Source organism: Bos indicus, chromosome 25 (assembly GCF_029378745.1).
Source record: "Bos indicus isolate NIAB-ARS_2022 breed Sahiwal x Tharparkar chromosome 25, NIAB-ARS_B.indTharparkar_mat_pri_1.0, whole genome shotgun sequence".
NCBI classification, from domain to species: domain Eukaryota; kingdom Metazoa; phylum Chordata; class Mammalia; order Artiodactyla; family Bovidae; genus Bos; species Bos indicus.
In genome coordinates this window covers 3,671,111-3,695,909 of record NC_091784.1, presented here as the reverse complement: position 1 = coordinate 3,695,909, position 24,799 = coordinate 3,671,111, and the positions used below count along the sequence as shown (strand labels likewise).

General features: G+C 46.6%; 1 protein-coding gene and 6 non-coding genes across 7 annotated transcripts; all 7 read right to left on the bottom strand.

The window, feature by feature from the left end:
* Nucleotides 1-3,384: 3,384 nt before the first annotated feature.
* On the bottom strand, nucleotides 3,385-4,469 carry LOC109578074 (olfactory receptor 1F1-like). Its single transcript, XM_019987063.2, has one exon. The coding sequence runs from the start codon at nucleotides 4,445-4,447 to the stop codon at nucleotides 3,491-3,493; it is 957 nt and encodes a 318-aa protein (XP_019842622.2). The 5' UTR covers nucleotides 4,448-4,469; the 3' UTR covers nucleotides 3,385-3,490.
* An 11,270-nt stretch (nucleotides 4,470-15,739) lies between these two features.
* On the bottom strand, nucleotides 15,740-15,812 carry TRNAK-CUU (transfer RNA lysine (anticodon CUU)). Its single transcript has one exon. It is a non-coding gene; the product is annotated as a tRNA-Lys (tRNA).
* Nucleotides 15,813-17,213: 1,401 nt separating this feature from the next.
* On the bottom strand, nucleotides 17,214-17,286 carry TRNAR-CCU (transfer RNA arginine (anticodon CCU)). The gene has a single exon. It is a non-coding gene; the product is annotated as a tRNA-Arg (tRNA).
* Nucleotides 17,287-20,083: 2,797 nt separating this feature from the next.
* On the bottom strand, nucleotides 20,084-20,155 carry TRNAP-AGG (transfer RNA proline (anticodon AGG)). The gene has a single exon. It is a non-coding gene; the product is annotated as a tRNA-Pro (tRNA).
* A 546-nt stretch (nucleotides 20,156-20,701) lies between these two features.
* On the bottom strand, nucleotides 20,702-20,774 carry TRNAK-CUU (transfer RNA lysine (anticodon CUU)). The gene has a single exon. It is a non-coding gene; the product is annotated as a tRNA-Lys (tRNA).
* Nucleotides 20,775-23,090: 2,316 nt separating this feature from the next.
* On the bottom strand, nucleotides 23,091-23,163 carry TRNAP-AGG (transfer RNA proline (anticodon AGG)). The gene has a single exon. It is a non-coding gene; the product is annotated as a tRNA-Pro (tRNA).
* A 1,270-nt stretch (nucleotides 23,164-24,433) lies between these two features.
* Nucleotides 24,434-24,505, bottom strand: TRNAP-UGG (transfer RNA proline (anticodon UGG)). Its single transcript has one exon. It is a non-coding gene; the product is annotated as a tRNA-Pro (tRNA).
* Between the last annotated feature and the right edge of the window lie 294 nt (nucleotides 24,506-24,799).

Below are 24,799 nucleotides of genomic sequence, written 5' to 3'. Positions count from 1 at the left end.
GACACACTGTTTCTATCTTCCAGTGCTGTTCATTATAGAAACATCCTTGAAGAAATGGTCTAGAACAAAAGAAGTGAATGTCTCTGGTCACAAAATGTGCAGAAAAGCAATAAACACATGGAGAACTGTGTCTTACAAAGCACGCATTAATTTTATACTCGTGATTTTTTTTTTAATAAATGTATTTATTTATTTTTGACTGAACTGGGTCTTCGTTGCTGCACGGGGATTTTCTCTGGCTGTGGAGAGCAGGAGATACTCCCTAGTTTCGAGGGTTTCTCATTGCCATGGCTTCTCTTGTTTCAGAGTCTGGGCTCCAGAGTGCAGGCATCAGTGGTTGTGGCAACAGGCTTAGTTGCCCCGAGGAAGGTGTGGAATCTTCCTGGACCAGGGATGGAACCCATGTTCTCTGCATTGGCAGGTGGATTTTTAGCCGCTGGACTACCAGGGAAGTCTGTTTCCTTTATTTGTAGCCGGGAATGGGAGATGGAAACATTCATCAGTGACTATTCTTTCTAAGTATAGAATTATATTCTAATTTTCTCTAGTGTACTAGAAGCTTAAAAACAAAAAGACACTGACACAGGGAAAGAACCCTTCATCAAGTCAACTATTTTAGAAAGTCTGAGAGAATGAATGAACACAAGCTGAAAGGAAGTAGAGATGTGATTTTAATATTAACTAAAGCCTGCTTTAAGATGAAAAAGGATTAAAGAGGATAAAGATCTTTCAGTTCCTAACAGATACAATCTATGATGAATGTATAACATTCGTGAAGCTCCATGCCCTCCATAACCCAGCATCAAATCAAAAGGTAAAATCTATTAATATACAGAGAGAAAATAGTTGAAATGTTTATTACTTTACAGATCAATCAACATCCAAATATTGTAGAGAAAATAGTTAAAATGTTCACTACTTTACAAATCAATCAATATCCAAATATTATCATCTTCATATACACTTATGTGAATCCTGATTCACAGATACAGCTATGATGTAGAAGAAACCTGATTGAAGTCCATTACATATAAAAAAAGACCCCAAGGATCCAGCAGGAATCTCAAAGGTGGAAGGGTAAATCTGAGCTGAGTGTTCATGGGCAGAGCTGGTTTGACACAATGGAGTTGGGAGCCCCCATGCATGGAGCCACCATGGAGCAGAGTCAGAATTTTATGGAGGATAAAATAAACTTGACCTCCAATAGCTGTGACCCGAGGCCAGAGGTGGACCCCCAAAGGGATGTGAGCCACGAGCATCAATGCTGCAGCAAAACAGGCCTCCGGGAGATCAAACAAGATCAAGGTTCAGTAGCTACACTGGGTTCTAGCAACTCACACAATCATGGCCTTGGGTGGGTCCAACTTCTGGTTCTCTCTCTCCACCTGGCAGCAGAAAGCAAGACTGACTGACTCCTTTGAGTGAATTTCTGAGATGCTCTGACACCAAGAGAAAGGTACTGGACTTTCTGACAGTTTTATCAGGTGGGGTGGGACAGAAATAATGAAGAAATAAAGGAATGATGACCTTAATTTTTACTCCAAGTTCGGGCAATAGGTATGTAGGCTAACTGTGACACTAAGGAACACAAAGATGTCTACACCAGGAAGTGTACAGCTATGTTATTTATAGCACAGAGACACTTTAAGTTGTCCAGAGTCAAGGAATAAATAAATTGCATCCATGAGTGGATAAAATATTATATGGCCATTAAAATCAAATTTCTAAGACTTTTACTGAGATGGGAAGAAGGAGGTGGAAAATGAGAACACAAATGGGAAAAGTGCAGCCAACTTTTCTAAAGCTATGCTAACTCACTTCAGTCGTGTCTGACTCTGTGTGACCTCATGGACGGCAGCCCACCAGGCTTCTCCGTCCGTGGGATTCTCCAGGCAAGAACACTGGAGTGGGTTGCCATTTCCTTCTCCAATACATGAAAGTGGAAAGTGAAAGTGAACTTGCTCAGTCGTGTCTGACTCTTAGCGACCCCATGGACTGCAGCCTACCAGGCTCCTCCGTCCATGGGATTTTCCAAGCAACAGTACTGGAGTGGGGTGCCATTGCCTTCTCCCATGTGTAATACTGAAGTTATCTTGGAGCAGCAAATTTACAAGTTATTTTGATCTTCTTCTTAATGATTTTTTTAATGTTCCATAGTATGTAGGTATTACCTGTCAAGTAACAAGTGATTTTTAAATGAGGCAAATTTTAAACTCCTTCTCAAGCAAGAATGTTCAAATTAAAAGTTAAGGCGAGGATTTCCCTGGTGATATACTGGTAAAGAACTTGCCTTCCAATGTGGGAGATGCGGGTTCCATCCCTGGTTGGGGAACTAAGATGGTATATACCTCTGGGTAACACAGCCCCTTCACTGCAATGAAGACCCAGCACAGCCAAAATAGATAAAAGTTTAGGCGACATTCATTCATCCTTTTTTTTATTTTTCTTTCAGCTAGATCTGAGTATTGCCTTTGGTCTAAGAGCAGTGCCAGACACTAGGGAATAAAGTGAATAGCATGTGAATTTGGGTATGGACTGTCTCATAATATGTGGGAAATCCTTGTGGAGGGGAAGAATAAACCAAAGGAAAAAACAGAGCTCGAGAATCAGAAGGGCTCGTGGAGGACGAGGTGGCATTTGACTTGGTTTGAAGGTGTGGCGGAGGGTTGCTAGCCAGGGAGGAAAGCAAGGGGCAAATGTTGATTTGGATTCCTAGTACCAAAAATTGCCCGGATGACCCCGCCCCCTAAGATCAGACAGCCAATCAGGATGCTCACAGGGGGTTTCCGCATTCTGCGCCGCTTCGCCTCTCCAAGATCTGAACCGAAAGTCCACCTGAGCCCCTGAGTCTCACCTGAAATATTACTATCGACTTTAGTCCTCATATTTCACTCGGTTGTTTCTTTATCTGCGTCTCATAACCACTCTTGTGAGCGTTTTTGTGACCCAGTCTTTATGACTCACCATGACAGAGAGCACATAAGATGATGGAGACCAGTGATTCGTCATCCTGACTGCACAATAGAATCGCGAGATTCTAAAACCTCAGTGTTAAGGCCCCACATCCAGAGATTCTGATCTATTTGGTCTGTGCTGGGACCTGGACATCAGTGGGTGGGCCGTAACTTCCAGGTGACTTTAATATTCAAAAATACGTGGAACCTGTATCTTTCTAAACATACCACTTAAAAAATTGGATGTGGTTGTAAAATAATTCAAAAGTTAGTCATTAAAAAAAAAAAACACGTCTCTTTACTTGGTAGATGCAGCAGGGTTATAGATGAATTAGGTCCACAAATAAATAATGATTGTCTTCTACATGCCCCTCAGTTCAGTTCAGTCGCTCAGTCGTGTCCGACTCTTTGCAACCCCATGAATTGCAGCACGCCAGGCCTCCCTGTCCATCAACGTTTCCTTCCAGATTGCCCTTGGCAAAACGGCTCAACAGCTACTTAGTTACTAAGAAAATAAATCTGCATGGGGAGGATGCTCAGTTTTGATTCTCTCCTGAGACAGAAAACATTTTCCTGCCAACCACTTTTCCAAGAGCCCTTTTCAAGTTTCTGTTCCTCAGGCTGTAGATGAAAGGATTCAGCGTGGGGGTCACCACCGTGTACATCACAGTAGCTACAGTGTCCTTCTCCGACGAGTGGGAGGACAAAGGGTTGAAATACACAGCAATGATGGTGCCATAGAAGAGGGAAACCACAGCCAGGTGGGAGCCACAGGTGGAGAAGGCTTTCCATCTCCCCTTTGTGGATGGGATCCTCAGGACAGCACAGGTGATGCGGACATATGAAGCCAGGATGCAAACGAACGGGGTGATCATGATCAGGGCACCCTCAGTCAGAATCACCACCTCATTGAGGTGTGTGTCAGAGCAGGAGAGTTTGAGGAGGGGGGTCACATCACAGAAGAAGTGGGGGATGGCATTGTCTGCACAGAAGGAGAGTCGAGCCATCAGCAGGGTGTGCAACAGGACATTCAAGTTGGCAATGATCCACGACCCAGTGACCAGCAGGACACAGAGCTGGGGGGTCATCTTCGCTGAATAGTGTAAGGGGTGGCATACAGCCACAAAGCGGTCATAGGCCATCACAGCCAGGAGGAAATTGTCCATGTCCACGAACATGAAAACAAAGTACATCTGCGTGAGACACCCAGAGAAAGAGATGGTCTGTCTCCCGAGTATGTGGTTGGCCAGCACTTTGGGGACAGTGGTGGAGGAGAAGCAGATGTCCACGAAAGACAGGTTGCAGAGGAAGAAGTACATGGGGATGTGCAGGCGAGAGTCCATGCTGATGGCTAGGAGGATGAGCAGGTTTCCCAGGACTGTGGCCAGGTACATGGTGAGGAAGAGCAGGAAGAGGAGCTGCTGCTGCTGGGGCTGCCTGGAGAGCCCCAGGAGGAGGAACTCAGAGACTCTCGACTGGTTCGCCTCTCCCATGTGGCTGGGAGCCTAGACCCAAAAGCAGACAGCAGCAGGAAAAATTCAAAAGTCTGGAAATGATGGTCAAAATGGGGCAATTAAGAAGAATGCAAGGAAAAAAGCAGTGGTATTAAAACCTTGCTGAGGCATTAGCACTTTTCTCCAGGTATGTTTTGTGCCTCTTCTATTAGCAAAATTAGGGCTGTTTCCCTATGCTCGTGCTGTACCTCTAGAAGGACACCGAGAAAATGTGACAGTGGTTTTGTCCATAATTTTTGTGTATGTTTAAACTTTCTACCATAATCATGTATTTTTTAATGTAAGTATCAGAAACACTACAGATACAGGAATATTAATAGAGACTTTATTATTTATGATGAGTACTGGATAACACAAGTGTAAAAGGTTGACATAGAGACTGACATGTAGTAAGCATATACCCTGAAACAGAGTACTGATGTCATTGATATTAATATCATTAGTGATGTTGCCTTAGAGAATATTTTTTAGTTCCCTTACCTCTAATCTGTAGCTGTTACACATTCCTAGCACACCTGCTCTGAGGATGATATAATGATCAATCAAAAACTGCTACTAATGATAGTATCGCTGCTACTTCTTCCTGGGCTCAAATTTCTGGAGCAATTTACAGAGCTCTGAGTCAGCCTTTTTGGCTATGTGTGCTGAGCTCCCTAACTCAAATTCCTAAAATTAAAATGGAAACAACCCAGAGGATTGGCAGAAACTCAGTCCATTTGTTTTCCTCACAGTTCAGAGTCTCATAAACAGATAAAACATACTGGCTATGCCCGAGCAAGAACTGCAGATGAGCTCAGAACTGTTTCTACAAAGTCACTAAAGGAAGATGTAATGAGGAGTGCCCCCTTAAGGCTTTACACCTTGCTGCTGCTGCTGCTGCTAAGTCGCTTCAGTCTTGTCTGACTCTGTGTGACCCCATAGACAGCAGCCCACCAATAAATAAATTTACATAAATAAATAAATAAATGATTGATGAAGTCCCACCCATCTGACTCTTACCCAGGAAGAATGTAGTCTTCACGGTCCCCAGAATTCCCATGTTTGCTTCTCTTTTCTAGACCTGGCAAGAGATTTTTTTTCTGAAGGAGAGGGACTCATCTTTGGGTTTTTAGGCTGAGTCTGCATGAACAAGGGGATGGGGTGCACAGACACAGCCCTTTGTGCAAGAAGGATGTTTGGGTATCACATGGTCAGCTCTTTACAGGAGACTAGATGGCCACTAGGGCCATATGCCCTGAGGGCCTCATTAGAGACAAGCAGATAGTCACTGTCTCCTCTCCTCTGTGGGCTTTTTTTGGATCCAACACTGGTAATAAAGACCTGTCATCAGAGTTATATAATTGCTGCTTCAGGACTTGGCAACACTGGAAATGATGTAATCTTGGGGATCGTCAGCATCCGCAACCCTTCTGCTAGAGAAAACTCCCAATTCTATATTTTATCCCCCAACTAGCCTTGCTGGGAAATACACATGAAGCTGGATAAGGGTTAAACTTTGGATAACCTAGATCAGTACTGAATTCCAGACCCACATCATCGGTTGTATGACTTTGAGAAAGCTATCGATCTTTAGAGAATTACAAATTTTCACTCTCTGTAGAAAGGAGAAATAATAATCACCTTGTAGAATTGTGAGATTAAATGAGGTAATTTATGTTAAACACCCATGACCTCTAACTTCATCAATGCACTAGGCTAGGACCATGACCACTAGGTGAAGGTTAAAGGTATTTGTGATGTTTATACCCTTTGTTTTCTGCTTAATCACCTGTGTTTTGGATAAATAACATTCGGAAATAGTGTCACATATTTATCTTCATATGTCAATAGTTATTTTTACAATGGGTCAGTGGAAAAATCTTTCATTCTATATTTTAATTTGGGGGTAAATGAGGTAGAAATAGGAAACATTGCTGAGTTCATTTATAAATTGATAGAACATGGATGTTAATGAGGAACAGAGAATTCCTGAGTCCAATACATAGTGTTGTATTTGTGCTGAGGGCAAGATCTGGCTTTAAGATGCCCAATAAAGCCTTTAATCTTATGCATTGCAATTTACTTTCCTGAGTTCATAGTATTAAAGGGTTACTCATAAAAACCATACACCTGGGTCATAAGTGACTGTTGAATTCCTTTAAAAAAAGAAAAAAAAAAAAAAAAAAAGGTCCTTTAGACATCAGAGTGTTTCTGCTTCCCTGGTGGCTCAGAGGTAAAGTATCTGCCCGCAATGCTGGAGACCTGGGTTCAATCCCTGGGTCAGGAAAACCCCCTGGAGAAGGAAATGGCAAGCAACTCCGGTACTCTTGCCTGGAAAATCCCATGGACAGAGAAGCCTGGTAGGCTACAGTCCATGGGGTCGCAAAGAGTCGGACACGACTGAGCGACTTCACTTTCACTTTCTAGCTGGTCATCCACTACTTGGGTTATTGATCATCAATATATTTCCTATGCTAACTAGGGCATTTTAATAAACATCTTTAACCTGCTCCCAGTAACTCAAAGGGTTTCCCAGGTGACGCTAGTGGTAAAGAACGCACCTGCCAATATAGCAGACAAATGTGGGTTCAATCCATGGGTTGGGAGGATGCCCTGGAGGAGGCATGGCAACCCACTCCAGTATTCTTGCCTGGGGACTCCCATGGACAGAGGAGCCTGGCGGGCTGCTAACCATGTGGTTGCAAAGAGTCGGACATGGCTGAAGTGACCCAGCACGCATGCAGTAACTCAAAATAAGAATCTCAGGACTGTAATGAGCCTTCACATCTCCATCAGATACATGCTATGACATCAAGTTCTCTACATTCCATCTCCAAAAGTAGGCCAATGTCCCCACATACGAAATTAATTATCAAAGATCTGGGGAGGGGGAGGAGAATGGTGACTGGATTATCAGCTTAAGGAGAAATAGACTCTATTTGTTGATGTAACTTCAAAGCCCAAAGTTCTTCTTGCAAAGCCTGTGTGTTTCAGACAGGGCTAGATTCAGGGGCCCAAATAATGACATCAGGACCTGTATTTCTCTATCCTCTACTCTGTTTGCTTCTGTTTGTCTTCACTCTGCAGACTCTCTCCATGTGGCAAGAAGGTAGCCACCAGTACGTCCAAACTCACATCTTCCCAGACTAACCATAGAAGGGCGCTTCTATCAGTTTATTGGCACTGTTGTTAGGCAAGATTATGATCAATCCTTCTTGAATCATATGCCCAGATCAGAATTAACCATGCCTGGTGGGAAAGTGGGGTATTCTGGTCAACATGTGTCATAAACCCAGGCCATTCCATACGGGAATTCAGTGATGGAAATTTATCACCAGGACTAAATGGAGGAAAGGAGTAGTCTCACAAATATATCCAGAAGAAAAGAGAAAGGAAAGAAATGGGAAGGAATGCTATGGAACACACACATATATATATATATGTTCCATATATATGTACACAGAATACAAACATATATGTTTTATATATATATATAAACAAAATATATAAATATCAGTTACTATTGTCACACGAGTGTATGTTCCTCAGTTCTTTGTCTCATCACAACAAAGATTTGGAGCGACGGACATTAAAGCCCTTGGCGAGTCACAGCTCTTGGGTCTTGGACAAACCGTGTTATAGCTCTTAAGCAAATCAGTGTTACAGCTCTATTTTATTTAGAAGATAACAGGAGAATCCATCCTCGAAGCGTGAGGGCATGCCAACCCAAAGACTCAAAGAGAAGAGAGTGGAGGAGCGTGCAGGGGAGGGGGAGAGAGAGAAAGAGAGAGAGAGAGAGAGAAAGAGCGCAGCCCACAGGAGAGAAAGAGAGCAAACGCTTTGGCTCCTCCTTTTATCTGCTTTTTCCTCCACCTGGGCCTGCCCTATGTAAATTGGGCTTAGCCAGGAGTGCCGTTTGTTCTACCTGAAGTCTTCACTCTGGTCCTCGGACCTTCCTTTGACCTTCCTTTGTTCTATTTTCTCGGGCTTTTCCCTTCCTTGCCTTTTAGCCACCGCCAATTTGGACTCCTTTTCCCTATTCTACCTACGTAACACTATAATCCACTAGAGTCACTCCATCAACTGACCTGAGTTAAGCAAAGGATTGGAGAAGGAATATTCAAGACACAAGAATAAATTAGTAAGCGATTTTAAAAGTTAGAGTGAACTAAAAAAACCAAAAACCATAATTAATGACAATCCAGTAGCATTCAGCATACCTAGCACCCAGATCTTGGTTTCTAAATACCATTCTCTACTAAAAGGAAACAGGATTCCTTATAGAAAGGGCTGTTTCCAGGTGTGGGCAGAAAAAAAGTAAGGTGAGTGAGTCTAGAACATTATGTGTGTGCCAAAAAATAAGGAAAGGCTCAAAGTCCAATGTGGATGTATATGAACTGCAAATGACTTTCAAATGGATCACCGTATCCATATATGATGCTTAATGTACTATTTTATTTTGTCCTGCCGTGAGGCTTGTGGGGTCTTAATTCCCAGGCCAGAGATTCAACCCACACTCTGGGCAGTGAGAGCATGCAATCCTAAACCACTGGATTGCTGGGGAATTCCCTGTTCTATTCTTTCAACTTTCAATTTTCTTCAGGGTTGAAAATTTTCAAATTGAAGATTTGTGATAAACAGAGATTTTTGAAAATAAACAAAGATGCTAGTTTGAAAGGGCTCTCCCACTGGTTGAATCTGGAATAATTTAAGCATCAAAGAGAATAATAGGGAATTCCCTGGATGGCCAGTGTTTAGGACTCTGGGCTTTCACTGTGGAGGGGGCAGTTTTCCACCCCTGGTGTGAGAACTAAGATCCCACAAGCTGCATAGTGCAGCCAAACAAAACAAAACAAAAACCTATAAGTGATTATAAACTACTTCTTTTATTTATTTATATATCTCTGGCTGTGCTGGGTCTTTATTGCTGTGCAGGCTTTTCTCCAGTGTTGCCTGTGCAAGGGCCTCTCATTGTGATGGATTTAGAGCTCAGTAGCTGTGGTTCCCAGGCGTAGTTGCTCTTCTGCGTTTTGGATCCTCCCAGCCCAGTGATCAAACCCTTGTCTCCTGCATTGGCAGGCGTATTCTTTACCACAGAGTCCTACCAAGTGTTGGGGCCAGCGCAACAACGAACCGACCTGAGGGAGCATTTCCGCAGAAGAATAAGGAAAAATAAGACTCAGAAATAAGGTGGGGATCAGGAGGCTGATGCCGCTCGCAGGCAAAAGCCCAGATCCTAATCCTTGCATGCCTTTTATTGCTAACATCTACTTCCTTGTAGGAAGTCAAGAAACACCTGAAGTAACAGGCAAATTTGGCCTTGGAATACAGAATGAAGCAGGGCAAAGACTAATAGAGTTTTCCCAAGAAAATGCACTGGTCATAACAAACACCCTCTTCCAACAACACAAGAGAAGACTCTATACATGGACATCACCAGATGGTCAACACCGAAATCAGATTGATTATATTCTTTGCAGCCAACGATGGAGAAGCTCTATACAGTCAGCAAAAACAGACCAGGAGCTGACTGTGGCTCAGACCATGAACTCCTTATTGCCAAATTCAGACCTAAATTGAAGAAAGTAGGGGAAACCACTAGACTATTCAGGTATGACCTAAATCAAATCCCTTATGATTATACAGTGGAAGTGAGAAATAGATTTAAGGGCCTAGATCTGATAGATAGAGTGCCGGATGAACTATGGAATGAGGTTCGTGACATTGTACAGGAGATAGGGATCAAGACCATCCCCATGGAAAAGAAATGCAAAAAAGCAAAATGGCTGTCTGGGGAGGCCTTACAAATAGCTGTGAAAAGAAAAGAAGAGAAAAGCAAAGGAGAAAAGGAAAGATATGAACATCTGGATGCAGAGTTCCAAAGAATAGCAAGAAGAGATAAGAAAGCCTTCTTCAGGGATCAATGCAAAGAAATAGAGGAAAACAAGAGAATGGGAAAGACTAGAGATCTCTTCAAGAAAATTAGAGATATCAAGGGAACATTTCATGCAAAGATGGGCTCGATAAAGGACAGAAATGGTATGGACCTAACAGAAGCAGAAGATATTAAGAAGAGATGGCAAGAATACACAGAAGAACTGTACAAAAAAGATCTTCATGACCCAGATAATCACGATGGTGTGATCACTGACCTAGAGCCAGACATCCTGGAATGTGAAGTCAAGTGGGCCTTAGAAAGCATCACTACAAACAAAGCTAGTGGAGGTGATGGAATTCCAGTTGAGCTATTTCAAATCCTGAAAGATGATGCTGTGAAAGTGCTGCACTCAATATGCCAGCAAATGTGGAAAACTCAGCAGTGGCCACAGGACTGGAGAAGGTCAGTTTTCATTCCAATCCCAAAGAAAGGCAATGCCAAAGAATGCTCAAACTACCACACAATTGCGCTCATCTCACACACTAGTAAAGTAATGCTCAAAATTCTCCAAGCCAGGCTTCAGCAGTACTTGAACTGTGAACTTCCTGATGTTCAAGCCGGTTTTAGAAAAGGCAGAGGAACCAGAGATCAAATTGCCAACATCTGCTGGATCATGGAAAAAGCAAGAGAGTTCCAGAAAAACATTTATTTCTGCTTTATTGACTATGCCAAAGCCTTTGACTGTGTGGGTCACAATAAACTGTAGAAAATTCTGAAAGAGATGGGAATACCAGACCACCTGATCTGCCTCTTGAGAAATCTGTATGCAGGTCAGGAAGCAACAGTTAGAACTGGACATGGAACAACAGACTGGTTCCAAATAGGAAAAGGAGTACGTCAAGGCTGTATATTGTCACCTTGTTTATTTAACTTATATGCAGAGTACATCATGAGAAATGCTGGACTGGAAGAAACACAAGCTGGAATCAAGATTTCTGGGAGAAATATCAATAACCTCAGATATGCAGATGACACCACCCTTATGGCAGAAAGTGAAGAGGAACTCAAAAGCCTCTTGATGAAAGTGAAAGTGGAGAGTGAAAAAGTTGGCTTAAAGCTCAATATTCAGAAAACGAAGATCATGGCATCCGGTCCCATCACTTCATGGGAAATAGATGGGGAAACAGTGGAAACAGTGTCAGACTTTATTTTTCTGGGCTCCAAAATCACTGCAGATGGTGACTGCAGCCATGAAATTAAAAGATGCTTACTCCTTGGAAGGAAAGTTATGACCAACCTGGATAGCATATTCAAAAGCAGAGACATTACTTTGCCAACAAAGGTCCATCTAGTCAAGGCTATGGTTTTTCCTGTGGTCATGTATGGATATGAGAGTTGGACTGTGAAGAAGGCTGAGCACCGAAGAATTGATGCTTTTGAACTGTGGTGTTGGAGAAGACTCTTGAGAGTCCCTTGGACTGCAAGGAGATCCAACCAGTCCATTCTAAAGGAGATCAGCCCTGGGATTTCTTTGGAAGGAATGATGCAGCTGAAACTCCAGTACTTTGGCCACCTCATACGAAGAGCTGACTCATTGGAAAAGACTCTGATGCTGGGAGGGATTGGGGGCAGGAGGAGAAGGGGACGACAGAGGATGAGATGGCTGGATGGCATCACTGACTCGATGGACATGAGTCTGAGTGAACTCCGGGAGTTGGTGATGGACAGGGAGGCCTGGAGTGCTGTGATTCATGGGGTCGCAAAGAGTCGGACGTGACTGAGTGACTGATCTGATCTGACTTCCTTGTACGTGCTCTAGATATCTGTTTTTTTACAATCTCAGATCAGGGATAAAGAAATATAATGCACAGTCCTCAATGTCAAACCTTCAGGCCTTTCATGACTCTGTTTAGCCCCACAGCTAGTGACAACCTTTCTCAGCAACTCCTCAAGACTCTGGTTATGAGAACCTTCACTAATGGCATTCCATCAGTCATATCTGTACTTCAACATCTTGTTTTCAAGATGTTTGTCCATGATATACTTTTTACTGCTCCCAGCCCTTTGCCTGGGGGTGATGAGAAAGTCATTCTTATTTTTCAAAGAAGCCCTGTTAATTATAGTACAGGCCTGTGCATAGCATATTCCCTACACCAAGGAAGTCCTATAAGTGATTATAAAATATTAAATATGTCAAAATTTGTGAATCAGTATTAACGCTATTTTTAAAAGAGAAAATTTAAGGTAATGTGCCATAAACAAGTTTAAGTGTTAGTCGTTAAGGTCTGTCCGACTCTGTGCGACCCCAGGGACTGTAGCCCCCCAGACTCCTCTGTCCATAGGATTTTTCAGGCAAGAACACCGGAGTGGGTTGCCATGCCCTCCTTCAGGGGATCTTCCCCACCCAGGGATCAAACCGGATCTCCTGAATAACTGAAGGTGAAAATGAACAATTAAAGGAATGAACTTAGCATTTACTCTTTTTCTTCTTCCTTCTCCCTCTCCCTCTCCCCTCCCTCTTTCTCCGCTTCTTTAGGAGAGTCGGCGACAACGTCGTTGCTTCGGGGAAGGAAGTCGTCCAAGGGCTGTGGGTGAGGCAGGTCCGCTTCTTCTCCACCATCACAGGCTGCGGGCTGCGCAGGACGGCGCGCGCTCTGCGGATGGCGGCCGCGCGCAACTCCGGCGGCTGCGGTGGATGGCCCGGGCGGTCGTGGGGCTGGTGGTCCGCACGTATAAAGGGGCCTGCTTTCGCGGGCCGGAACTCCGCTCCATCACCACCTGACCCCTCTGCAGTCAGCAGCGGCTCCGCACTCGCAGTCTTGGGATGAATGAGCCCGTCTTAACTGAAGGCGTTGCGGGCCTTCGGCCTATTGGGTTCGGTGCTGAGTCTGCTTATTCCTCCTGACCTAGAGGCTGGAGGTTCCACACGCCCATCCCTTGCTTATGAGCCTACAGGGCGGCAGCTCCTCTCCTTGCGACGGACGGACACGGGAAAAAGCGAAAAGTTCGTTATATAGACTATGCCAGTTAAGAAGTACAGAAAACTGATGCTGATGGCAGGCAGGAAAATATACCACTTAAGACCTGCTTTTATGAAGTCTTCTGCTAGTAGTGAGGCTCTGATGTCACCATGAAGGGATTTAGTGCTTTTCTAGATATAAGGAGATGCAAGGATTGAGATCATAACGTGAAAGTGAAAGTCGCTCAGTCATATCCGACTCTTTGCGACCCCATCAACTATACAGTCCATGGAATTCTCTAGGCCAGGATACTGGAGTGGGTAGCCATTCCCTTCGCTTGGGCATCTTCCCAACCCAGGGATCAACCCAGATCTCCCACATTGCAGGCAGACGCTTTACCCTCCGAGCCACCAATGGCAATCCACTCCAGTACTCTTGCCTAGAAAATCCCACGGAGGGAGGAGCCTGGTATCCATGGGGTCGCAAAGAGTCGGACACGACTGAGCAACTTCACTTTCACTTTTACTTCACCTTTATGAAGTTACTACCACCAATCCTCTTTACCAGCAAAACAACAGTTACCAAGTTACCAGAAAACGTTAGTAATAACTCCAACTCCAGTGCAACACCATAGGATTTGTTGAAGCCTTTGCTTTCCAACTCCACCAGCAAGAAATCTGGCTCCTGCTAGTCTCAATATAGTAACGTATTTGTGAAGTCCTCTTGTTGTTGCTGTTGTTGTTCAGTCACTAGCTCTTTTTGGACTCTTTGCGACCCCATGGACTGCAGCACACCAGGCTTCCCTGTCCTTCACTATCTCCCAGAGTTTGCTCAAACTTATGTCCATTGAGTCGGTAATGCCATCTAACCATCTCATCCTCTGTTGTCCCCTTCTCCTGCCATCAATCTTTCTCAGCATCAAGGTCTTTTCCAATGAGTCAGCCACTTCAGGTGGCCAAAGTACTGGAGCTTCAGCTTCAGTATCTGTCCTTCCAATGAATATTCAGAGTTGATTTTCTTTAGGATTGACTGGTTTGATCTCCTTGTAGTAAAAGGGACTCTCCAGCACCACAGTTCAAAAACATCAATTCTTTGGCACTCAGCCTTCTTTATGGTCCAACTGTCACATCCAAACATGAGTACTGGAAGAACCATAGCTTTGACTGTACAGCAAAGTCCAGCAACTTTGCCTTGCCAACAAAGTCCCCTGTACACAGCCTATTTCCTGACCTTACCAGGCTGCCTTCTGAGTTGGCTGTCTCAGGATGAAATGACCCTGCCATCTGGCCCTTGTCAAGTTAGCCCTCCTGTCAGATTCCACATGTGAACTGTTTGTACCAATATGTATGCCCTTGGTTCTCTAGACAAATGACTCCAACCAGAAACAACTTTGCCTCCCAGAGGACTTTGGACAGTGTGTGGAGACATTGTTGGTTGTCACAAGGAGGCTACTGACATCTAGAGGCCAAGGATATTGCTAAACATTCTGCCATGCACAGGCAACCCCCCTTCCCCCCACCCCCAACAGAACCATCTGATTCAAAATTTCGAAAGTACTGAGGTTGAGACTATAATGCATCTCATTGATAATTTGTATATTATTATGTGGGAAATTATAATAACTTAGTTATGGCTCAGCAGGTAAAGAATCTGCCTGCAGTGCCGGAGACAAGCAGACATGGGTTCAGTCCCTCGGTGGGGAAGATCCCCTGGAGGAGGAAAATAGCAGCCCACTCCAGTTATTCTTGCCTGGAAAATCCCATGGACAGAGGAGCCTGGTGGGCTACAGTCCAAGGGGTCGCAAACAGCTGGACATGACTGGGCGACTAAGCACAAATAAGATAAAATATATTATTTTATTGACTTCATTTTTAAGAATTTAATGAGGCTACTAGAAAAAAAATTTTCTAAAATATTTATTTATTTGGCTGCACCAGGTCTAGTAGAGGCATTCGGTGTCTTTAGTTGAGGCATGTGGGATCTAGTGCCCAACTGGGCCCCTTGCATTGTGAGCATAGAGTCTTAGCCCCTGGACCATGAAAAGTGAAAGTGAAGTCGCTCAGTCGTGTCCGACTCCTAGCGACCCCATGGACTGCAGCCTACCAGGCTCCCCTGTCCCTGGGATTTTCCAGGCAAGAGGACTGGAGTGGGTTGCCATTGCCTTCTGCATGAGGGAAGCCCCTACTAGAAAATTGTTCGTTACAAATGTGACATTTGCTGCTTCCAGGATTCCCTCAGGAGGCATTATATCTGGCTGTCTTTTTTTATTCTGTTTTCTTTTTTGTAATTGTTTTCTTGGTTGCCCTTTTTAAAAATTGATATAGTACTATAGATACCATCTTTCTAAGTCTTGCTAAATTTAAGAACTTTCATTCAAAGACACCTTTTGGTATGTATTTAAGAGAATCCTGGCTTTCGTGCCTTCCCCTGCAAAAAGGAAAAAAAAAATCTGTACGCCCAACGTGGGGCTCGAACCCACGACCCTGAGATTAAGAGTCTCATGCTCTACCGACTGAGCTAGCCGGGCTCACGGGGAGTCTACACTCTTCAGGAGAAAGTGTGCACCTACTACCTGACAAGACCCTGAAGATGAGGTGGGACCACCACCAACAGCTGCTGCGGGAGGATAAGAGTCCGGTCGGAGCAGGGACTCCTTGGGCTGGGAGCCAGCGAAACCCACCGAACTGGGCTGCACCGCCTGGCGGGGAGCGTGCATTTTCCCATAAGCTCTGGACCCCAAACGTGTCCCAACATACCAGAGGTCACTCGCCTAATAGAGTCATCCATTCACTCAAGTGTTGATTGAACGCTTAATGTATGCCAAGCACTGAGGATACCGCAGTTGACAAATTAGATTTTTAAGAAAGAGGAAGAAAGGGGGCCAGACTCCAGATCAAAGGAAATTGCTGCTGTTCATTTTTGTTTCCTTCTTCACCAGACTCGACGCCTGCAGTTTTTTAACACAACAGGCAAGCAGGAAGTGCGGTAGGAGTCTTTTAAGGGGCGATTCTCTCTTCCCTGTTAGGAAACTTGCCCTGCCCTCTTCAGTTATTAAAAGAAGAAAGAAAGATAAAAGAAAATAGATGTTTCTGAGGACATGGGGCGCTTTCTCCTGGCCTGTGATTATAAAAAGTCACAAAAGTAGCTATACTGAAATAACAGAAGTCCAGGCAGAAAATCACCCACAGTCCTAACCCAGATCAAGTCAACGTTATCATTGCCCCCCTTACTTTCAATTCTCCCCTAAGTACCCCTTCAGTTCTTACACCCACATTTCAAAGGGGCAAGCTCTGCTGTCCACATTTTCTGTTTAGTTTTTGATCTGTGTATTTCTGCATTTTGCTAGAGCTTCTTTTTTTCTCCCCTTCCTTCCTGGGTCCTTCCACACCTGATTCCTTTCTGTACAGTCATGCAGGGACAGCTGCAGCTTAGGAGTTACTGTTTGTTATGTAAGAAATGCATCAAGCACGCCTTTCAGAGCAAGAACTTCCAAGTCGACTGGGATAGACTGAACATTCTTTTCTGAGGTTGAACAGTATTAATGAAGGAAAGTATATTCCATCTGTCTCCCACAGATGGCCATTCCCATCTCCCTTTTATTTATTATTTACCAAACTCTGCTGCAATAAAAACATCCTTGTACTTACATCAGTCATTTTATCTCTGAGACAGATTCAAAGAATTGGAATTAGAGGATCAAAGAATAGACTGCTTTGCAAAATTCGAACGAAACCACACATATTCCCACATTAAGATGTATGTGTAACCACATATTTTTTTCCCATTTAGATGTACGGGAACGCCGTCTTTGTCCTTCCTTGTTAGAGATTGTGGGGAATCTTTATATCTTAAGATCTATTATGATCTATTTATCTAATGATCCAAAATGCAACTCTCCATTTAAGGAAAGACAGGCCATCTTCCATACTACCCCAGGTGGGACTCGAACCCACAATCCCTGGCTTAGGAGGCCAGTGCCTTATCCATTAGGCCACTGGGGCTGCTGCCAAGACTGTTCCCAAGAACTTGGGAAGAAGGAATAACTAGTGGCCAGTAGTTAGAAAGTGATTCAGGAATTGGTTTGGGTGCTTATTAGAAACCTGGTTGAGTCCTTACAAGGTCCCAGTCTCTGTTCAAATCGCCAAGGAACAGAGTCCTGAGTAAAACAGACAATCGCGACTCGCGACAGAGCTCCTGTGCGCGCCGCGCCCTCGCCGCCCGCCGCGCCCTCCTCTCCCTGCATTCCCGCGGCTCCTCCAGCGCTCCCCGGAGTCCGGTTTGTCGGCTTCCTCCAGCGGGAGTCTCAGGCTCCGGAACGCCCTGGGTTGTCCTGCGGATGACAGATGCAGCGAGCAGTGAGGGTCCCTGGCTGCATCAGTCCGCGGCGCGTTGGGCAGGACCACCCTGCGGCGTGTGTGATAAACGTTCAGTCCTCCGGGGACGCGGCTGGACAGAAGACCCGGGTGAGCGCAGGGCTGGAAGAAGGCGTGCGGGGCCAACACCGCGAGCAGGGGAGGCGACCCCTCCGCGCCCGCAGAGGCTCAGCCGCAGGCGGCAGTCAGAATTTCCCCCAAAGCCTCCTGCGTTGGGCATCGTCACCCAGGGCTTGGCAACGTCCGGGAGACCGCCCGCCCGCAGAATACTCCCCGCCCGACCTCGCTTTTCCAGGCCAAACCACACCCTTGGAGCTGCCCAAAGCCGAAGTCCGCGGGATTGGGACACACCCCCTGCAATTTCCCTCGCCACCCACCTTTCTTTCTTCACTGAAGTTCATAATTAATCCGAAGGGTAAAAAGTCAGCAGAATCCAGAGCCGCTCAAGATCCGACCCCCACCCCCACCCTACCGCATCCCCTCAGGAGAGCTCCCGGGACCTCAGATTCTCCTCTCGTCACCCCCTATCCCGATTTCATCCTTTGTCACTCGAGCAACAAGATTATCCATACGCAGTCCAGATTCCAATCTCCTTCAATCTCCTCCAATAAGTCCTTTATGACTAAAAAAAAAAAAAAAACAAAAATCCAGGACAGAATCAGAGGACAAACTTTGATTCAGTTGCCGCGGCTTCTAATCTCCTTTGTCCTGTTGGTCCTGGCAGTCTGGCCACCCGCCGGGATGAAGCGGCGGGCTAGGAGTGGGGGGCGCTGGAGCCACCGGCCCGGGGACTGGGGAGAAACCAGCATGGGAACAACACGGCGGACGCTGAGAGGAAACAGGATGCTGTAGACGTGGGTCCCTTGTGCCTCGGGTGTACTTCGTCCCACGGGTGCGCGCGGTCTCCGCACAGGCTCGCCTTTTAAAGCGATTGTATTTTATTTAGTAAAAGGGGCCGGGCGGAGGAGACGCCGGGGAACACGCATTGCAGAAGCAGCTGGCGGCGTTGTGGCGGGACGAGTGTGTTCCTGTTCATACTCGTCTTTGGGGGTCACAGATTCCAGGGGGGACCCAGGAGCAGATCCTGGGCTCTGCCTCGGTCTCCCGGAGCCCAAGGCGGTCACGTTTGCCGAGATTGGCAGGTGTCCCTGGTCCCACGGCAACTTCGGGCCGCCATCGTCTCTCTGGTTTGCCACATCCGTTTAAATTGGGCCCGGAATTTCTTGACTTTTCCAAAAGCAAGCTCTTCACTGCTTTGAGGTTTGTTTGTTTTTTATATCCAACATTTTCAGTTGTTTTTAGAAAGAGGGTTGGTCCCCAAAACCCATTTGTGTTACTGGAAACCTCGACTCTGCCAGGGTGTTTTTCTTTATAACTTCTTTAAAACTGTTTATAGTTTTTTAACCAATAAGTTAAAGTGTTTTTGTTTGTTTTTTAACAAATTTGTAGAGAGATGGTTCCCCCACTCCCTCCAGGAAATCAAATCCAATAGTCGAATCAGCCTTGGAGTTCTGCAGCAGACTCTGGAAAAAGAGGAGATTTGGCCTGAGGGATGGCCCTGCTCTCAGTCAGTGGTGACCCAGACCTACAGGGTGACTGACCCTGGCATGTGGTTGCCCCTGGAAGTGGGGAGTCTTTGCGCTTTACTGAAAGCAGCTCTCCAGATTTGGAGCTCCTTAAGGGTCAAATTCAAACTCCACCTGGACCCCCAGCCGCCAAAAATGGGGCCCAACACAGCCTGAGGTTCAGAGCCGGGGACAGGACCCCTATCCTGACAGCATGGGCCCCAGGTCTCGATGCCCAACCCTGGCTCCCGGAACCCTTCCCTGACCTGGGGCTGTGAAGCCAGGGCAGACCTGGGAGTGCCCAGGTGAGGGGCGACAGTAGACAGAGAGAAGGAGGAAGAGAAGTGAATCAAGAAAGAGGAGGAAGGCCTTGGGTGCCGGAATCAGGCCCGATACATTACTGGACACTTAGCAGGAATGTTTGAGTCTCAGTGGAGTAATTAATTGCTGGACTCGAAGCCTGAAAGGTAGGTGATCTGGGGAGACTGTTTCAGGTTTTCTCCCCCGCCGGCCTTAACCTGACCGAAGCCCCGAAGAAATTGCTCCGCACGGTGATGTCCACACCCCTGAATCCCCAAGACTCCTACTAAAAGTTTAAAAGTATCTGGAAACAGCTTGAAGCTTTTAAATGTTTTCTCTAATTCTCTCGAAGTGTGGAGCTTTGAAGTACAAGATCTGGGGACTTGGAATCCCCAAGACTCCTACTAAAAGTTTAAATGTATCTGGAAACAGCTTGAAGCTTTTAAATGTTTTCTCTAATTCTCTCGAAGTGTGGAGCTTTTAAGTACAAGATCTGGGGACTTGGCGTAGTTCTCAAATCTCTAGAGAAGAGCTGTTTTCATGTAAAAACGGAAATAAACGGGCTCGTCCGGGATTTGAACCCGGGACCTCTCGCACCCTAAGCGAGAATCATACCCCTAGACCAACGAGCCACACAAATTGTACCCTCTGGGTCTCTTCTGTGACTCCGTGGCATCCCCGATATGGAATTCGGGAGACCAGTAAGGTGGGGCGGGGAGGAAACTCCAATTTCAGACCCATGGGAAAGTGTTGAGCTCATAGATTAGTGGGCAAGGGGAGGACGCTAGAGCTTCCTGTGCCAGCAAGTTGGGAAGCAGCCCCTGGACCCTACCCGCACCCCCGCCCCCAAGCAAGTCTAGTGGTCCCTGTGCTCAGATTACAATAAGCCCAACGCCGGGAAAGATGGGCTACACTAGCATCCCGGCTTGGCCTTTAGGTGACTTTGCTGACACTTCTTGCAGCCAGGAACATGCTTGAGGAGGAGCTGGGGTAAAAGCCAGCAAGGAGCTGTGGGTCCGGCTGGGCAGTTGAGTGCCCTTTGATGGCAGGTCACAGGATTGCCTTGCTTGGAAAAGGCGCTCCCCAAGGTGTAGTATCCTGGTATTCATCTGATGCTCACTGATGCTCACCTGCTGAGTTTCTCCGGACTCCAAAAGGTGCAAACGAAGAAAAGACAACGCCCAACGTGGGGCTCGAACCCACGACCCTGAGATTAAGAGTCTCATGCTCTACCGACTGAGCTAGCCGGGCAACCATGAGGAAACCCTACCCTTGCATATATTGATGGGGTAATGTGAAGGTGATGGGACCTAGGTGACGGGTACTGACTTAGACGTGGACACCAGGGTCGGGTGGTCAGTAGCCAAAGGTTCCAGGGCCTCACAGGGAGTTCCCGCTTCAAGCTCCACTCTCCATCTACGATCCCTTCTACGATAACAGTTCCTCTAGTCCAGGACTTCCCTCACCACCCCCTGGCTGGGGAACCCAGTCTGGCCCCTGTGCCCACCCAGCTCACCTGACGGTGGGCTTAGGGAGGAGGAGCTGGGGGAAGTCGCACAGAGAGAGCAGCACAAACCTAGGGCGAAATGCACAATTGACCCCTGGGGTGACATCTGGATTATTTCCAGTTTCTTGGCTGTTTTGAATAAAACAACTATAGACTTGTGTACAGATTTTTGTGTGAACAGAAAGAAGTCTTCATTTTTCTGAGATAAATACCCAAATTGCTGGGTTATATGGTGGTTATAAGTTTAGTTTTTAAAAGAAATGCCACAGTGTTTTCCAGCACGAGTGTACGATTTTACATTCCCACCAGCAATGTATGGGGTGACTCACTGTCTCCAATAAAATGTTCAACAGAAGTAGAGAGTGTCAGCATCCTTGTTGCATTTCTAACCTCAGATAGAATATTTTCAAGGTTTCACCACAAACTTGAAATTTGCTGCAGTATTTTGTAGATAATTTGGGCAATTATGGGTAGATAATTATGGGTACTAACAGCTTTCACAAAGTTATTTAGAATATACTTTTATTATCTTAATTTATCCAATAACTGTAAAGTCATTCTCTATATGTGTATCTTCTGTCATTATTTCTTAATCAGTTTTTGCAGAGTTCATCAATAGCATTAACTTTTTGTCATTAATCTCTATTGTATGCTTGTATGCTTGTTTTCAACATCATTATTATCTTTTTTTTTTTTTTTTTAGTTCAACCAGTTTATTGCTACTAACCATCTCCCTCCAGCCTCATGCATGCGTGCTCAGTCATATAACTCCATGGACTGCAGCCCGCCAGGCTCCTCTGTCCATGGACTTTTCCAGGCAAGAGTACTAGAGTGGGTTGCCATTTCCTTCTCCATCAACATCATTATTTTCAGCTCTTCATCGTTTCTCCCCTTGTTCTAATTTATCTGGGTTTATTTTTTGCTGTACTTTTTCTAATTTCTTGTCATTAGCTTTAAGCTTGTCTTCTTTATTATACACATCTAAGGCTATCAATTTTCCTCTAACTACTGCTTTAGCTGTGTCTTAAAGGTTTTGATATATAGTATTTTTCATCATCATTTACTTCAAAGTGTTTTAAATCCTACTGTAATTTCTTCCTTAACTCATATAACTTCTAGAAGTGTATTGCTTAATTTGTAATATTAGGATATTTTAGGTTTTTTGTTTATTGTATATTATTTATTTTGACGTATTTTTAGTTTACCATTTCTTTCATATTTCGAAACCATTGCATACATCTATTGAGATTTGTTTCACTTTTTGCGTATTTTTAAACAAATACAGTCCTGTTTCATTCTTCTAGAGCATTTTACATAGCTTCGGTTCTCAAATATATTTTCATTATTGTCTTTCATATCTTTATACATAGTAAGGATAGTTGTGTTATAATCTGTATCTATTAATCTTAGCATCTTTCCAACTTTATTTTCATGTCTGTTGTTCACTGGTTGTTGCTCATGATGCCTAGTTTCCTTGTTATTTTTCATTGTGGCGTCCCATGGCACTCTTTCCAGCATATGCTGAAGACATCCCGGCAAGCACCTGAGACCCCACAGGGGGGTGGGGGTCCCAGTGTCCACCTCTTGCACCTCAAAGGCGGCCTCCGCAGAACAGGGCAGAGGGGATTTGGCTCCTGTCAGGCGCTGGGGCCCAGGACCTTGGGTACCCAGCGGTGCCGGAAGTCCCTGGACTCCTGCTGACTTCCGGCAAGGAAGGAGGGAAGACGCATGAGTCAACGCCAGGTAAAGTGACTGGATTTAGAGTGATGCGAAGCCTGCAGCCCATCGCCTCTCCCCAAGTGGATGCCCTGCCCTCCTGACCAGGGACGGTGGGCCCAGGCTTGACAGTTCAGAGGCCTCCAACCGAGTAAGAACTGGCTCTTTATGTACGGAGGAAGGAAACACCTCTCCAGTCTTCCGTGCCTGGAGCTTGGACTAACAAAGTAGCTTGTGGCCAGATTCGTGGAGACACTTTCGCTCCTGGGCCTCAAAAAAAGTTTAAAAATGACAAGGGGAAGCACAGAGTGGCTCCTGAGACCCGCCGACTGGGGAGGAAAAACAGTACTCGTCCGGGATTTGAACCCGGGACCTCTCGCACCCTAAGCGAGAATCATACCCCTAGACCAACGAGCCACATGCTTGTGCATTTTGGATCTTTTCTTCCACGGGTGGGATCGCGGCTGGACCGGCCATGCCATGGAACTGACGCGGAATGGAGACTCCAATTTCAAGCCCACTGGGAAGTGTAGAATCCCAGGACTGATGGACCCAGAGAAAACTGAGCGCTCCCCCAATCCGGAGCCCCGCGTCGCCTCCCCTCCGCCCTAGGACGACAGAGAGCCCCGGACCAGGAAGGGCGGCCGGCCTCTGTCCCTGCGCCGCTCATCGGTCATCGGTCACTTCGCAGGCCTCCTCGCAGCCGCGAGCGCAGGGAACCTGCTGGACAAAGCCGGCGATGGACTCCGGGGTGCGCGGGAGAGCTCGAGAGCGGGCGGGGGCGCGGAGGGTCCCGGAGCCTCGATCTCTGGGACGCTCGCTTTGGGGGCGGCCGAACCCCCAAGACGTGGCCCCCGGTGATCGCTCAACAAACGCCGGCGGAGTGCACGGAGGGGACACCGCCTCGGCCTCGGCCTCCCGCGCTGCTCTCGCTTCGGGTCGGCTCCCAGCTCCCGCCCCCGCAGGTCAAAAGCCATAAAGCGCGTTTCGGACGCGGGGCCCCCAACCCACAAGGTTGACTGTGAGAATCGCTTTGTTCTACCGACTGATCCAGCAAAGGTCCCGGCCTCAGATGCCCTAGGATGGCCTGATCTGGGGGTGGTCCCCAGAGGGGGGCGGGTTAGCCCATCAACCGGACCGCGCACCAGGACGGGTCACGATGTCCCTCCCAGCCCAGCTGGGGGAGGAGGTGGGCCCTGCAGTCGGGCTGGGGAGGAGGAGGCCGCCCTCGGAGCAGCGAGAGCCCGCGTCCAGGAGTCGGGGGTCAGGTCGGGGCAGAGTCTGCAGTCGGTATGTTCTCCCTCGACATCCAGCCACTCCCCAGCCCCTCCGGATACTTAGCCCCATTTCTTCACCCTCTCATCAGGGAAAGCCCCGGGGACGAGACCCCGACACAAGAATGAAGTTGTGCCCAGGGAAGCCCGGGAGTCTCTTTCTCTCTTCCCGCCTCCCCGTCTCCCCGCCACTAAAATGCAACTTTAAGTTACAGTAGGGCTGATCGGGGGCTGGAGCAGTGATCCTCCGGAATCATCAGAGACCTGGAGCCCTAAGGCAACCTACGAGGCACTTTCCTTTACTCTGCAGGAGCGTTACCTCATGTCCCTCTCTCTGAGGACGCTGTCTAGTCTGCGTCTCCCCGACGCTTCCACAAGACCAAACCTCAGTCCTCCGCTTAAAGAAAAGGGACGGGCTCGTCCGGGATTTGAACCCGGGACCTCTCGCACCCAAAGCGAGAATCATACCCCTAGACCAACGAGCCACTACATCATCCCCTGTCCCGCCTCCAGTCTTTCTGCAGGTGACTCCAGTGAAGCTTACTGCCATAGCTCAGATGTCAGCGTACGCACCGGAGAATCCGGCTCTCGGGGATCGCCGGGTCGCGGGTTCGCAGCCGCAGTCCGGTTTCGGAGGGACGTTTCGATTATCTGCTCCTCCTGCGGCGGGAACTGGAGGAAGACACCCCACCCCCACCCCCACCCCCCGCTCCAGCTGCAGCTTTGCTCAGTTCTGCCTCAAATAGAGGCAGGAGATTCCCCGTCCAGAACACCTCGCC